The sequence below is a fragment of the Syngnathoides biaculeatus genome, chromosome 3 (genome assembly GCF_019802595.1).
Source record: "Syngnathoides biaculeatus isolate LvHL_M chromosome 3, ASM1980259v1, whole genome shotgun sequence".
In the NCBI taxonomy this organism is placed as follows: Eukaryota; Metazoa; Chordata; class Actinopteri; order Syngnathiformes; family Syngnathidae; genus Syngnathoides; species Syngnathoides biaculeatus.
The window spans coordinates 3,039,927-3,054,303 of record NC_084642.1 but is presented as its reverse complement, the minus strand read 5'-3'; the positions used below and the strand labels follow the sequence as shown (position 1 = coordinate 3,054,303).

Below are 14,377 nucleotides of genomic sequence, written 5' to 3'. Positions count from 1 at the left end.
GCTTGCAGCGCTAGTCGCCGAAGTGCGCACGCCACCTTTTTTTCGTCTAGGCGGCACGACGCTGACTGTTCACGAGAACGACTGAAGTGAGTATGAAATTTCCAACGTTTTCGTTCCTGTTCCGCTGTAAAAATGCAACAAAACGCTAGCGTTGACAAATCGCTCGGTGACACGTTAGCACGCGCTAATGGTTCTTATTTGGTCGCTGTTACACGCTTCTCGTGCGTTAGACACACGTTAAGATGTGTCAGCCGCGTTTGAGAACGCTGAAAAATAGAACGATTGAAATGTTCAGAAGACGTTGACCAGAACGTCGCGGTTTACGACCGAGATCCGTCCCTACGGTCGCGACTTAACTCGGATTTCGACTTCATTTCGATTGATTCCACCATCAAAGTCAGAATTGACATCAAAATGCTGTGTATAAAAAAACAAATATATTGAAATAAGATGACATTTTTGGGATTACTGCTGAGAGGTGGATGTGGAAGAAGAAGAAGGGGAGGCGGCGCTTAGCTAGCGCCAAGGAACCTGGTCCTCAGTCCCCAGTCCTCTCCATCTCGACAAGTCTCAAAGAACCTCGTTTTGCGATCGTTGTATCCGACACGGGAACGGAACCCTTCACACACGGGCTTTGTCTTTAATAATTGTCGCCACTTTCGAACCGACTGAAGCCTCGGTGGCGTCGGCGTCGCTCCTTCCTCCGATCTTTTTATGATCTTGAGCTTCGTTTCCACGGTAATGGATTTTCTTTTCGGGTGCAGACGCATCGCTAAAAGACGCAACGTTCATCTTTGGGGGCGAAAAATGCGGCGGACGAGCATTAGCCAGACAAAATGGCGGACGGCGGTCGAGAGCCTTTTAACCCGAGGACTCGCTGTATGCTCAAATGTCACAAATTCTTTTTTTATTTTTTAAATCAAGAAAATGTATGGAATTTGGAAGTTTCAAATGTGTACGAATCCTGCGATATGGGAGAAATGCCACAGATGGAGAAGAAGGTTGCCGAGGCGTCGGGTTGAAGCCGACGACGGCTCGTCTGTACTGTATTTCCAATTTGGATCGATGCGTTTTATTAATGAATTCTGCTCACTTGGCCGTCAGTCAGGAAGCAGCGGACGGCTACGTTTGGTCCACTTTGGGAAAAACTTCTGCCGGCACCCGATTACGATCCGGCCGTCCTTCAATTTTCAGCTCGTTTTTCATTTCTGGGGGTCTTAGCAGCTGACACGAATGTCACATAACCATACGACGGAGCATCTAGTCGCTTACAAAACCTTTAACTCCAAAGTCGTCTGTTTTGTCAGTGAGGCCGTCTCACAGTTCTGAGGTTCCCGGTTCGAATCCCGGCTTTTGATTTGCACGTTCTCTCAATCATTTCCATTCCCGTCAGGTCGTTAAAAAAAAATGAGCTACGTCGTTACCAGTCGACTTTGACGCCCGTTCTCTAGATTGGTGAGTTTCATTTGTGAGTATCACATGGACGGATAGTAAAATTATGTATGTAAAAAAATTTGCAGGGGCATTTAGATTACGATGGCATTGATATGACGGAAAAGCGGTGGAACCGCATGAGAATATGTGGTACGAGAAGGCACAGTTACAGTACTTATTTTTATTTATATTGATATTTACAATTTCAAAGTGTTTACCCTGTGTAAATTAAGTTAAATACTTTACACTCCATTGTAAAGCAAGGACCCCTGTCGAGTGAAATATTTAACATACATTCCTGGCGGTGGTGGGGGGGGGGGGTAAAAAATCAATATGTTACTCTGTTTAATGTGTACCGCGAGTGTGTGTTTATGTTACGTAGAGAACACACACATACACACACAACTCAGAGACTTAACCTTGTCGCCGCTGTCATGTGAGCGTTTTGGCTCCAGCCCTCGGTTAGCACGCAAACTAGCGAAGGTCAAGTTTTTTCCCACTTGTTTGCATTGACGGAGCCCTTCCGCCAATGGCGCTCTGCATCGTGGGTGTTTGTTAGCACACCGATGAAAATTCACCGAGTCCAGAGAAAAAAAACTCCCGTGTCCACTGTATGGAACGATAACCTGCCCTACGCTGCGTCTGATTGTTTCGCCCCCGAGACAGGATTCGTACTTTGGATCCAGTCTGTGCGGAAGCTCTTCAGCAGCACACACACATATGGTACCATAAACCAGTCTATAGATCCGGTCTATAGATCCATCTTTCGATCCAGATTCAGTTTGTTACATGTACCCCTGCTCATTTTTGTGAGTTTCAGACGTGGGACGCACATCAAACTTGATCCCTTCACTAGTGATTTTCCGACAGCCCGTCACTCTATTATTATCTACGCATTATAAGAAGCACACGCATCTCGTTCATTCGACGGGCCTTAAACCCGTCTGTAGATCCGGTCTATAGATCCATCTTTCGATCCAGATTCAGTTTGTTACATGTACCCCTGCTCGTTTTTGTGAGTCTCAGACGTGGGACGCACATCAAACTAGATCCCTTCACTAGTGATTTTCCGACAGCCCGTCACTCTATTATTATCTAGGCATTGTAAGGAGAGAATGGCATCAAGTTGACGACGCGACTGATCCTCGGCAGATATCCAATCTGGCTGTCAAATATCGTCTACTATTCTTCGTACTTCAGGGGTGAAGAGTCTAAATTGTAACCCCGAAAGACATTTATGACAGGTGGTCATACAAGAGCAGCGTAGCAACGTCATGCTAGCAGTCAGACTTTACAGTAACGTAGAGCTCGTGCACGTGACGCCGCCATTTTCACGCCACCATATTGCCTGTCAAGCAGAGCCCCTCGACAGCGTGGGAGACGTTGAACCGGAGGAGAATATTTACAATACCCGAGACCTGTTGTGCTGTTAATCGTCACAAGAGACGAGACGGATATTCAGAGAGATCGTTCTATGGAGTACCAGCTGAAAAAAAAATCGATGAATTTCGGCTTTTTTGTTTTCTCAATCACAGTTAATGGATGCGAGTTTGTGTAAAAACTACCGGTCATTTATTTAAATATTGGTATTTGTATTGATTGCAAGGTGAAAAGATCGATGGATTCCGGCAAAGGTTAACGTGTGGCCGAACACGCTTCCGCGTTCACGAGCCGTCGAAACCGTCACAACGCGGGATTTATTCCTGATGAGAACAGCAATAAAGTATTCGTACGCGTCCAGATTTTTATACGCTCTCAGGCTTTTCCGCGTAAATCTCGACGACTTACTCACCAGATCCATGTGTGGATCCAGTTGTCCAAGACAAGCACAAGCGGGTTAGTAGTCCAATTTCTTATCGGCGAAAACATCAATTTTGGCATTAAATACGGGTCCTCTATGCCGAGTTTAATCTCATTTTTCCACGTACCGTCTTTTATTTTCACCTTCTAAATGTCTGACGGTATCGGACAAGAATCCGGGCGTCGTGCTGCAAGACGTATTTCCGTGTCGTCTCCGACCGACTTAGCATTGAGCAATGGCTTAGCTTGACCGTCAATATGGCGACGTAAACAAAGGTCACGTGATTTTTATGACGTAGTTGCACGAGCTCTATATGGCGAATCCTTGAGTGGAACTATGTGATGGCCGCCAGGGGTGGTTGTGCCCACCCCGCTGGTCTCCCCCAATATGTAAAAAAAAAAAAAAAAAATTCCCCGCGAATATAAATTGTTCCTTTAAGATTGTGAAAAATGATATACTGTATGATGACATACTAGTACCAGCTGAAACACGGACGCCTGCACGTACTGCATCGACCTGACGCACGACATGTTCGTTCACGTGCTGGCTGTCAAGCCAAATTAAAAAAACAAAAAATGTAACCCCTGAGGAGGTGCCCTCATCGCTCTTCGGGTTTTCTCCGTGTGACGCGCGTGCGCTCAAGGCCGACAACGAGGCACTCTAAAGTGGCCATGCCTGCCTGAACCCCCATTTTCCAACCTGACGCACAAATCTGACTTTTTCTGGGCCCCATTTCCTTCTAGCTGGGACATATTATTTATGAAGCAACAAATGATAAATGGAAACAGCGGGAGGATCCGTTCTCAGCTTTTTCAGCAATCATCTTCGACGTTATGTTCTTATTATTATTTAGAAACCGAGTTCTGTACTCGCCTTGCAGGCTCTTCAGTACGTGACTTTCAGCGAGTAAATCCAGGCTGACGATATCCGACAAACGTTTTCTCGTGCGTTTCCCGAAATGCGTTTTGCTCGGTGCGTCCGGGGAAATCATCATATTTCCATGATGCGGCCTTTTAGAAAGCATAATTGCGCTCTAAAACGGGGAGTGGTAGTTTGGTGGCGCTCCGCCCGCACGCCGCTCGCCGCTAATGTGCCGGCGGGCGCTCGCGCATTAACGTCCATTTGTACGGCACGCACTGCAAATGTGGAATTGTGGGCCCGGGGCCATCGATTACGGTTCACGGTGCGGTCGCCCCGTCGGCGACGGTCCATTAGCGGAGCCCGAAGCTCCACCGCCAAACAAGCCGGAGAGGACGAGCGTCACTTTTGCCTGAGCCGCAACTTTGTTGCTCACAACTTCCCTCTTTTCCTTCCCGAAGCCAACAGGATCGATACAAGTACAGTAAACTGCACTCAGTCAATAATAACTGTGATACATATATTTAGATATATATATAAAGTGTGCATATACACGCCAGACGCCGTGTCTGGTAGCTGCATTTAGATGGTTTGACGAGATAATACAATATAACAACAACAATATGTTTTGCAGAGGCGAAACACGGCTCTGACGTTTGTAATATTTTTGCGTCATCTGGATCATGAGAGCTGCATTCTGGCTTTGGGTCAGCAGGTGGCAGCATGATATCACGGGCCGCCGTTTTTTAATGTCCGGTACATCTGAATACTGGATCGGAACATTCAGATTGCAGGCATTAAAAGTACAGGCCTAAAATTAAATATCCATTCATTTATCCATTTTCTATCATTCTTTTCATGTCCTATCTATGGTAAAAATAATAAAATAAAAAGTAGACTACACCGTGGCCAGACCACCACATTGGCAGACGATCGTTAATATTTTGTGTGTAAATTTAATTCTAGATATCGATGCAGGTCCATCGAACAAAGTGTCCGTATGATAAAAGGAAGAAAATCCAGGCGGCACGGTGGCGCAGCGGGTCAAAGTCTTCGCCTCACTCTTCTGAGGGACCCGGATTCGATCCCGGAGTTTGCATGTTCCCCCCGCGCCTGGGTGGGATTTCACATCCCCAAAACATGCGACTTTAGTTGGACACTCTAAATTGCCCCAAGGTGTGATTGTGAGTGGGGCTGCTTGTCTGTGTGTCCTGCGATTGGCTGGCGACCAGTTCAGGGTTCAGTCCCGCCTCCTGCCCGTTGGCAGCTGGGTTTAGGCTCCAGCACTCCCACAACCCTCATGAGGATAAGCGGCAAAGAAAATAGATGGATAGAGGATATAATTGCGCAATGGTTGTCGTAAAGACAACCATTTGAAGCACGACAGTACAAATGCATCTTTTGCGGTCATCAATTTCGATGTTTTTTTTGTTCATAATCTGGATTAATGGATTCCACGTGTTGGGACGCAGACACCAAGGCCGTCCGGGCACTCCCCCCCCCCCGACCCTTGTGAGGATAAGCGGCAAAGAAAATGGATGGACGGGAGAAAATCCAGCGAGGGGTCAATCAAAAATCTCACTGCCCTCAATATCTAAAGTTTATTGTTCCGTTGAACCAACATTATGGTATGTATTCAGGGTCATAAAGAACTGCTGGTACTACGAATGGATTATTATTATTATCATCTATAAAGACTTAACATCTTTATGAAATAAAAATGAACATATGTTGTACTTGAATGCAATCGATTGTGCCTAATGTTGTGAAAAGTTTGAATATTTGACGTTACACCTCCTTAGTGATGAGAAGCCGATCCCCTCGCTTCCTCCATCACAATTCCAACGCTTTCAAAGTGATAACGCTGTTAGTCCAATCGCTTCAGATTTATCAATCATATTAATATTTCACGAACACGCAGTTTCGCAACACCGCGACTGAGCCATTTATTTATTCAACCTGCGTCCGAACAATTACATTTTTTGGGGGTTTTTTTTTTTCAAACAAATGTACTCACCGCTTAACGCCTTCCCTCCGGATAAATGCCGCCTCGCGCCTCGTCCGAGCGTTCGATCCCTCGCCGAGCAGCCCGTAAGTCCGCAACAGTCCTTCCGTCCTCCATCCTTAACTCCTTCACTGCTGCAAAAACATCAACATTCATTTATAAGTGATGTGCGCTGACTGCATTGCGCGAGTGTCCTTACTTCGGTGTTGTCCCCTGGAAAATGAAAATCATGTCATTATATCCTCCAAATAAATATACTGTATGTACAGGATATAGGCGGCACGGTGCGTCAGCTGGTAAAGCGTTGGCCTCACAGCTCTGAGGTCCCGGGTTCGATCCCGGACCCGCCTTGTGTGGAGATTGCAGGTTCTCCCCGTGCCTGCGTAGCTTTTCTCCGGGTGGCCACTCCGGTTTCCTCCCACATCCCCAAAACATGCAATATTAATTGGACACTCGAAATTGCCCCTAGGTGTGATTGTTGTCTCTATGCGCCCTGCGATTGGCTGGCAACCACTTCAGGGTGTACCCCGCCTCCTGCCTGTTGACAGTTGGGATAGGCTCCAGCACTGCCTGCGACCCTCGTGAGGATAAGCGGCGAAGAAAATGGATGGATGGATGGACTCTAAATTGCCCGGAGGTGTGATTGTGAGTGCGGGTGCTTTTCTCGATGTGCCCTGCGATTGGCTGGCGATCAGTTCAAGGTGTGCCCCGCCTCCTGCCCGTTCAGAACTGGGATAGGCTCAAGCACTCCCCGCGACCCTTGTAGGGATAAGCGGTTAAGAAAATGGATGGATGGATTTTCTGTGATTCTGCAGACCACTAGAGAGAGTGGGACGCACATCAGACTTTGAAAATCACTATTGCAGAAGATCCAAAACTTCTTTGTGGTTTCTCCAGGTGGGCACTCCGGTTTCCTCCCACATCCCCCCCCCAAAAAAACGCAACGTTAATGGGACGCTCTCAATTGCCCCAAGGTGTGATTGTGAATGCGGCTGTCTGTCTCCATGTGCCCTGCGATTGGCCGGCAACCGGTTCAGGGTGTACCCCGCCTCCTGCCCGTTGGCACTCCCACAACCCTCATGAGGATAAGCGATGAAGAAAATGGATGGATAGAGGATATAATTGCGCAATGGTTGAAAATGACACTACAAATGCATCTTTTGCGCTAATCAAATTTCGTTGTTTGTGTGTGCATAATCTGGATGAATGAATTCCACGCGTTGGGATGCGTAAGGCCAACGACGTTGCAACGCAGACGCCGAGGCCGCCCGAGGTTAAAAACTCTTTCGACACACAAATGTAACTTTTTTTCTTTCTTTTGGAAATAATACAGCGTGTCCCAAAAGTCAGTGGACTCAAATTTTCCCCCCTGTTCCGTTTCAAGTGTCATTGGGACCGATCCTCCGCTAACTTTTTTTTTTTTTTTTTGCACTTTTGTGTCACGAGCAAGGCCGGACCACGGCCAAGTTTTCATCTCTGACACGTGTCGCCGGTCACAGCTGTCCCACATGAGGCACTGTGATTAGATCATGTATTTACGTTGGAGTTTTGTCATTGTTTTTTGCCAGTTCGTTGCGTACGCTTTCCCGCATCCAGGGTTACTCCGCCACTGCGCCATCATAGTCCAGTCACGGTTTTTTTTTTTTGTTATGCCGTTTGGGATCCTGCCTTCTTGGACTGTGTTGTCGTGCACAACTTTCCTTTATAATAAAAGCCACTGAACATCATGTCCTCGCCTTTGGTTCCTGCATTTTGGGTTCCCACTTTTGGATGTGTGCCAATACCGGTTGCGTATTCAGTACATCGGCTGCTGCTATGTTGGTTGGTTCAAGATCCCATCGGACTGGAGTTCATCTCACCGCTGTGCAATGTCAAAAGCAAACGAGATCGTGGCGTCAATCGCTTTAACCTGGTTCAAAAAGGGTTAAACCACTCAGATGGCGGACAAAGACTTCCTGCCGGGGGCCGAGAGGGACCGAAGGCCCGCAGTCCCTGATTTAGCCAGGCAGTGTTTAGATTATGAGGCTAATCCTCTCAGTCCAGGTTATCGGTGTACTTTTCGAGATGGCTTTAGCGTCCTGACTTTGAGCTTGTGAGCCCGTATCGCCTTAATGGACATCATAGCTGGCGCGGGCGACGATACGCCTGGCCTCTCGTCCCCTCAGCAATGCGCAGTCATTGCACACGTCGGTAATCTGAGCGCTTGCACCGGTCGCGATGCGGCGTGCGCGTCGACCCCCCCCCCCCTCCGTGCTTCCATCTCGCCAGTGGCGTCATCGGCTCATTGGCTTACTGGAGCGATGACCAGCGCGCAAAATTAGAGTACAGTGACTGGGCCACGTCCAGGTTAATTGCGTCTAATCGTGGCGCAACTTCACACGGTGACTTTTCACACACACGACACACTTGAGGCGCCAGCGAATTCACACTTCAAGGCCTGAAATGACTTTGCAATTCGTGTGCATGCATTCCATAGTCGCTATGAGCCTCAATTTTTGTCCATGCTCGAGTTTTACATTTTCTATCTTTTCACTTCCTGTACTTATAACGTGCAATATGCAGGAATGGATAAATGTTCAACATTTAACAAGATTGGTTAAGCGTTGGCCTCACAGTTCTGAGGATCCATGTTCGATCCTGGCCCCGCCTGTGTGGACTTTGCATGTTCTCCCCGTGCCTGCGTGGGTTTTCTCCGGGTGGGCACTCAGGTTTCCTCCCACTTCACAAAAAAATGCAACATTAATTGGACACACTAAATTGCCCCTAGGTGAGATTGTGAGTGCGACTGTTGTATGTCTCTATGATTGGCTGGCGACCGGTTCAGGGTGTACCTCGCCTCCTGCCAGTCGACAGCTGGGACGGGCTCCAGCACGCCCCGTGACCCTCGTGAGGATAAGCGGAAAAGAAAATGGATGACGGATAATAAGATCCAGGTGGTGTGTTCGCAAACAACCCTTTTGCTTGTTGTTACTCATTTAAGGTGTTAATGGATTTTATGTGTGTGTGTGTTCATGTTCTCCATTTTAATAGGATGTATTTCGGCCATCTTGCTCACGCAAATAAATATGGTATATACAACATGAGCAATAACGGTTAATAGCCACTAATTTGGATTCCGACGCAGTGTCGATTGACATCACTCAGCTGGAAAGCGTTGGCCTCAAAGTTCTTAGGTCCCGGGTTCAATCCCGGCCCTGCCTTGTGTGGAGTTTGCATGTTCTCCCCGTGCCTGCGTGGGTTTTCTCCGGGTGGGCACTCCGGTTTCCTCCCACGTCCCAAACAACACGCAACATAAATTGGACGCTCTAAATTGCCCCGAGGTGCGATTGTGAGTGCATGTTGGCTCCCTGCGGCCCTTGTGAGGATAAGCGGCTCAGAAAATGGATGGATGGAACTCAATAGAGCCTGATGTTACATGGTGATGAATGTCATTGAAAGTCATTATTGCATTAGGGGTGACGGCAAACCATATTTTGAACTCATTCTCATAAATCATCCCAAAAACCTTACAAGTAAAGTTGAAACTATTTTTATCCACTAGATGGCAATAGAGAATACGTAATTGAAGTTGAAACTAGGTCGCACTGCTGTCACACCTCCATTTTTTTCACCACATAATCCAAATTTTTTTTTTTTTTTTTTTGGGGTCAAAGAAGGGCTCCAATCGACCTTTTTCAGATTAACAGCAATGCCGCTGCGATGAAAATTCGAATGCATAAATTATGGACCACTTTCGGCGAAAGAGATTAACTGGGCCCCCGACAAGCAGGTTTCGGTTGGGTTGGGTTCCGGGTCGTCGTCTCGCTTTCTGTGCAAAATGTGCACGTTTATTTTTCCTGCATTCGCCACATTCGACTGCACTCGAAGGTTGAAATCACTGAAAACACAAAATCTCACCCGCGTCGTTCTCCGGACGCGCAGCCGGATCGGTGAGTCGGGATCGGCTCCGGAGTCCCCGCGACCCTGAACGGGATGAAGTGGCGTTCACGATCGTGAACCTCCCGCAAAGCGATACGCTGCCGTGACAACATCCCCTCATCGTTTGCATTCGACCTGATAGCGCGTAACGATCGCGCGTTCCTACCTACCTGGGTGACCTCGGGAGGTTTTCATAGTCCGTTAACTCGGTCGTGGTGGGGCTGCTGTCATGAATACATTTTTAAAAATAAACTGTACTTATGGGAAGTGCAGTGTTTCATTCACCTGCTCACGACCTTGAGCGTGATCAGCGGTGGGAATAGAGAACGGATGAAAAGATAAGATTTGGAAATGGTTTTGGGTCCATTTTGTTCAGCCTACATACTGGGGGGTCCAAAGTCTTGCTTGTTTATTGGCACACTGTACATTAACAGTTGATGTCATACATATTAATGTATGAATGTTGTAAAAATCCCGGCACGGTGGATCAGCTGGTAAAGCCTTGGCCTCACAGTTCTGAGGACCCGGTTTTGATCCCAGCCCCGCCTGTGTGGAGTTTGTATGTTCTCCCCGTGCCTGCGTGGGTTTCCTCCGGGCACTCCGGTTTCCTCCCACATCCCAAAAACAATGCAACATTCATTGGATACTCTAAATTGCCCGTAGGTGTGATTCTGAGCGCAACTGTTGTCTGTCTCAACGTGCCCTGCGATTGGCTGGCAACCAGTTCAGGGTGTACCCCGCCTCCTGCCCGTTGGCAGCAGGGATAGGCTCCAGCGACCCTGTGAGGATAAGCGGTGAAGAAAATGGATGTAAAAATATTCTACTGATAAATACAAAAGACAAATGTAAAAAAAAAAAGTTCACTCATACGACATTTGGAATTCTTTAAAAAAAGGTTTCTAAAATGTTAGAAAAAATGTTTTTTTTTTGTTTTATTCAACATAAAAATGGGAAAGTTGAATGTAGGAAAAAAAATCAAAAGTAAAATACTTTTGAGATGTAAATGCGCTTGCTTTTTCTTTTTGTCTCTGTCAACTTTCAATCATTCAGGTCAAGATAATCAGCAAAGATGGAATCTAACCGACTGGACTCTCTTTGCAAGTTGAACATTTTTAAAATACATTTTTTTAGCATGTTTTCCAGACGCAAAGTGACGTGGCCTTCCTTTTTCTCCTATTTGAAACATTTTTGGACGGGCCCGCTCTATGACCAGCACAAATTAGTGACAGCTGACCATAAATGAGATCTCGCGGCCGCTTGAATATGACCGGAACGACTCGTAGTTCGCTCCTGCAGGGGTCTCGGCCCACTTCCCAAAATCGCATCCTCGTCCTCGCGTTCCAATTTCCAACCACGTTTCGCCGGCGAATCCGGACCAAGGCTCAGCATCCCGAAGCGGCTCTGGGATGGCGTCATCGACAAATATGAGCCGAATCAAGCAGGAATGCGCCTCGCACCCTGTCTGGCCCTTCTTAAACCGGGGCCGGGGAGGTGGGAGGTCATAACTGAGGGAATGTAGCGGGGGGGGGGGGGGGGGGGGGAGGGGGTTAAACTAATGAGGGCCTGAAATCACTTAACAGAGACCAGGTGGTGGCTGTCTTGCCCTATTCCAGTCAATAGACCGCACCGCTTGCGCTGGAATTTACGGCAGCCGGGGAGCCCGAGGAAGTCCGGACGAGGTCAAGGTTTTGCTTGCAAAATCTTTATTACATGACAATATTATTGCTTTAGCACAAATAAAATAGGGGACGTTTCCACGTATACCAAATTCAATCTCATGACCGCAGTCTGCAAAAAAAAAAAAAAAATATGACAAATACAATGCCCATATACCGTACGTATATTAATTTCTGTACAAAAATAGTTCTATGAGTATTCAAATGTAATTTCTATATAATATTAAATAAATGAATTCATATATACATATACAGTATCTCAAATGGGAAGGAAGAAAAAAAAAGGACCAAAGACATCTAGATTGCACGTGTTTTTGTACAAATAACAACTTCAAGTATATTTCAATCCATTGTGGACTGGCACATAACTCACAGAATCTTAAGGCATTCATTTTCCTTTATACAGTGCCCGAAAACGTGATATAAGCCGAGAGCGTCCATTCCCCCCCCCCCCACCACCACCACCCCGCACATCGTCTTCCTCCCGATCGTTCGTCAGAGTCCGACGGGAAAAGTGCCCGCAGCTTCCTACCCTCGCGGGGTGGATAGCGCTCATCAAAGTAGAGGAGGAATGGCGAGCGTCCGCTCTGTGGCCACCGGAGGATGTCTTTGGGTCCCACCCTGCCAGGCAGAGAGCCAGCAGCGCCTGGACTTGCTCCACGCGGTCCCATCCATCCATTCATCCATCCAGTGTTTGCTCCACGTCGCCGAGCAGCAAAAGGCTCGGCGCTTTAAGAAAACTTCAGTGCGGCCAGATTTAGTTCTGACTTGGTCCCCAGGCCTGGAAAAATGCTGGAGAAGACTTGGCAAATCTGAGGCATTCGGAGAATTTCAGAACAGAGCAGAGCAGAGCAGAGACTCCCTCGGCCTTTGTTCTTCCTTCTCGCAAAGTCCCCTTCCCGTTCATGTCTGCCTGAGCAGAGCCTCGAGCTTATGGACCTGGGAATCGGTGGTGCTCCACGCGGGCCTGAGCCTGCCTTGCTCCAGCCTCAGCGCGACTCTGCGGTCGGGCAGGGCGCGACGTCTGCGGCCGTATCCGTGCGGGCTGAGCTTGGAGGTGGGAGCGTTGCCCGTCTTCAGCTTGTTGCTCAGAAGGTGCAGGCGGTGCGCCAGGTCGTGCACCGAGCAGGTCCCCAGAGAGCAACCCTGTCTTCTGGACTGGTTGCCGGAACCTTTGGACCTCTTGGTTCGCACGTTGGTTTCGGTGCTGGAGGAGAAAGAGGAAGAACAGATTGATCGGGGATGCTCATTCATTTCGCTGACAAACGCTCCATGGCCTCGGTTCAAGGTACGAACCTGGAATGTGACGGCATGGCGTCCCTGAAGTCCTCCTGCCTGACGAAGTGCTCAGAGTTTGCAGTTTTGCCGTCCAGATCCCGTCTGAGTCTGCTCCCGAGCCATATGCTGAGCCTGGGCGAGGAAGGGCAAAGATCCGTCAGTCTCAAGGCGGATCGTTTGCACGACTGGCACCAGCTCTGATCGTCGCGTGTGAAATACTCGCATGGACTCACCTCTTTTTTAACTTGGGGTTGACTTCGAGTTGCGCACAGTGCGCCGCTGTGGCCACCAGGCAGCAATAGAGGAAGGCCTGGAAGATTAGTTTCATTTTTTTTCCTCCTGCAGAGGCACGAAAACATCCAGTTAGTCATTTGCAACATCACACACACGCGCATTACAATTTAACTTTTGAAACGCTCCACTGCGCCACTATGTGTGTTAATCCCCCGTCGTACAGTATACTCGTAAACTAGTTAGGCTTACTCAAGAGTCCAAAAGACAAGTTATTTGCACTTATCATTCATTTATTTGAGAAGTTAAGCGGGGAGGGGGGGGGGGTCACATTTTCCTCAGATAAGTAAACCTACAACCTCGCTTTGGGCCCCTTGCCAATAATGTGAAGGACGCGGTTATACCAACAGAACCTACCAAAATAGATTGGGAGGAATAACAATAAGCCGACGGCTATAATTAAAAAAAAAAAAATGCAATTTTCCTTCTCAAGAAAATTGCTTTGTAATTAATTGCAACTGCGAGGTTTTGTTTGTTTTTTGTTGTTGTTGTTTTTGTTCATTTTTTTTTCCTCCCACGAGCTACACCTTGAAAAAGGTTCCGCCACAGACGGCGGACGCGCGCACACATTAAGAGCTGAACTGCTTATATAACCAGACAGATAACCTGTCCTCGTCTATACACTTGTGCTCTGACCTCAAAAAAAAAAAAAAAAAAAAAGCAAGGATAAACCCATCAGCAATCAGAGGAAGCTCCTCACGAAAAGTTGAAAAAAAAAAAAAAAAGAAGGAAGGAAGTCAACATACCTGTAAATTCTCTCTTGGATGATAAAGTTCGAATATTCTGACGAGTATTCCACAAGGTTTTGGGGAATATTGCCACTGGTCCTGTGAGGCAGCTGTGCCACTCTGCTAATAGCTCCACACACCAGACCGGGAGCCTTTATACAGGAGGTGGGAGGGGCTCATTGACTGACTCTCATCCTGCACCCCCCCCCCCACTGCCTCCCTCCCTCCCTCCCTCCTACTCCCAGGGGCGTTTAAAAAAAAAAAAAGAAAAATGCTTTATGATTAGTTGTAAGATATTCTGTCATGACAAAAACAAATAATAATAATAATAACACAGTACAGTAATTTGACAACTCACGTTTTAAATGTAAAAGTAGACCGGTCATAT

At 47.4% G+C, this 14,377-nt stretch overlaps 1 protein-coding gene across 1 annotated transcript; it reads right to left on the bottom strand.

Moving 5' to 3' along the window:
- Positions 1-11,771: 11,771 nt before the first annotated feature.
- adma (adrenomedullin a) lies at positions 11,772-14,102 on the bottom strand. The gene is made up of 4 exons (XM_061814082.1): positions 14,008-14,102; positions 13,204-13,309; positions 12,989-13,102; positions 11,772-12,899 (listed from the first exon to the last, which is right to left on the bottom strand). Exons 2-4 carry the CDS (start codon positions 13,296-13,298, stop codon positions 12,596-12,598), a joined length of 513 nt encoding a protein of 170 aa, XP_061670066.1. The 5' UTR covers positions 13,299-13,309; positions 14,008-14,102; the 3' UTR covers positions 11,772-12,595.
- Between the last annotated feature and the right edge of the window lie 275 nt (positions 14,103-14,377).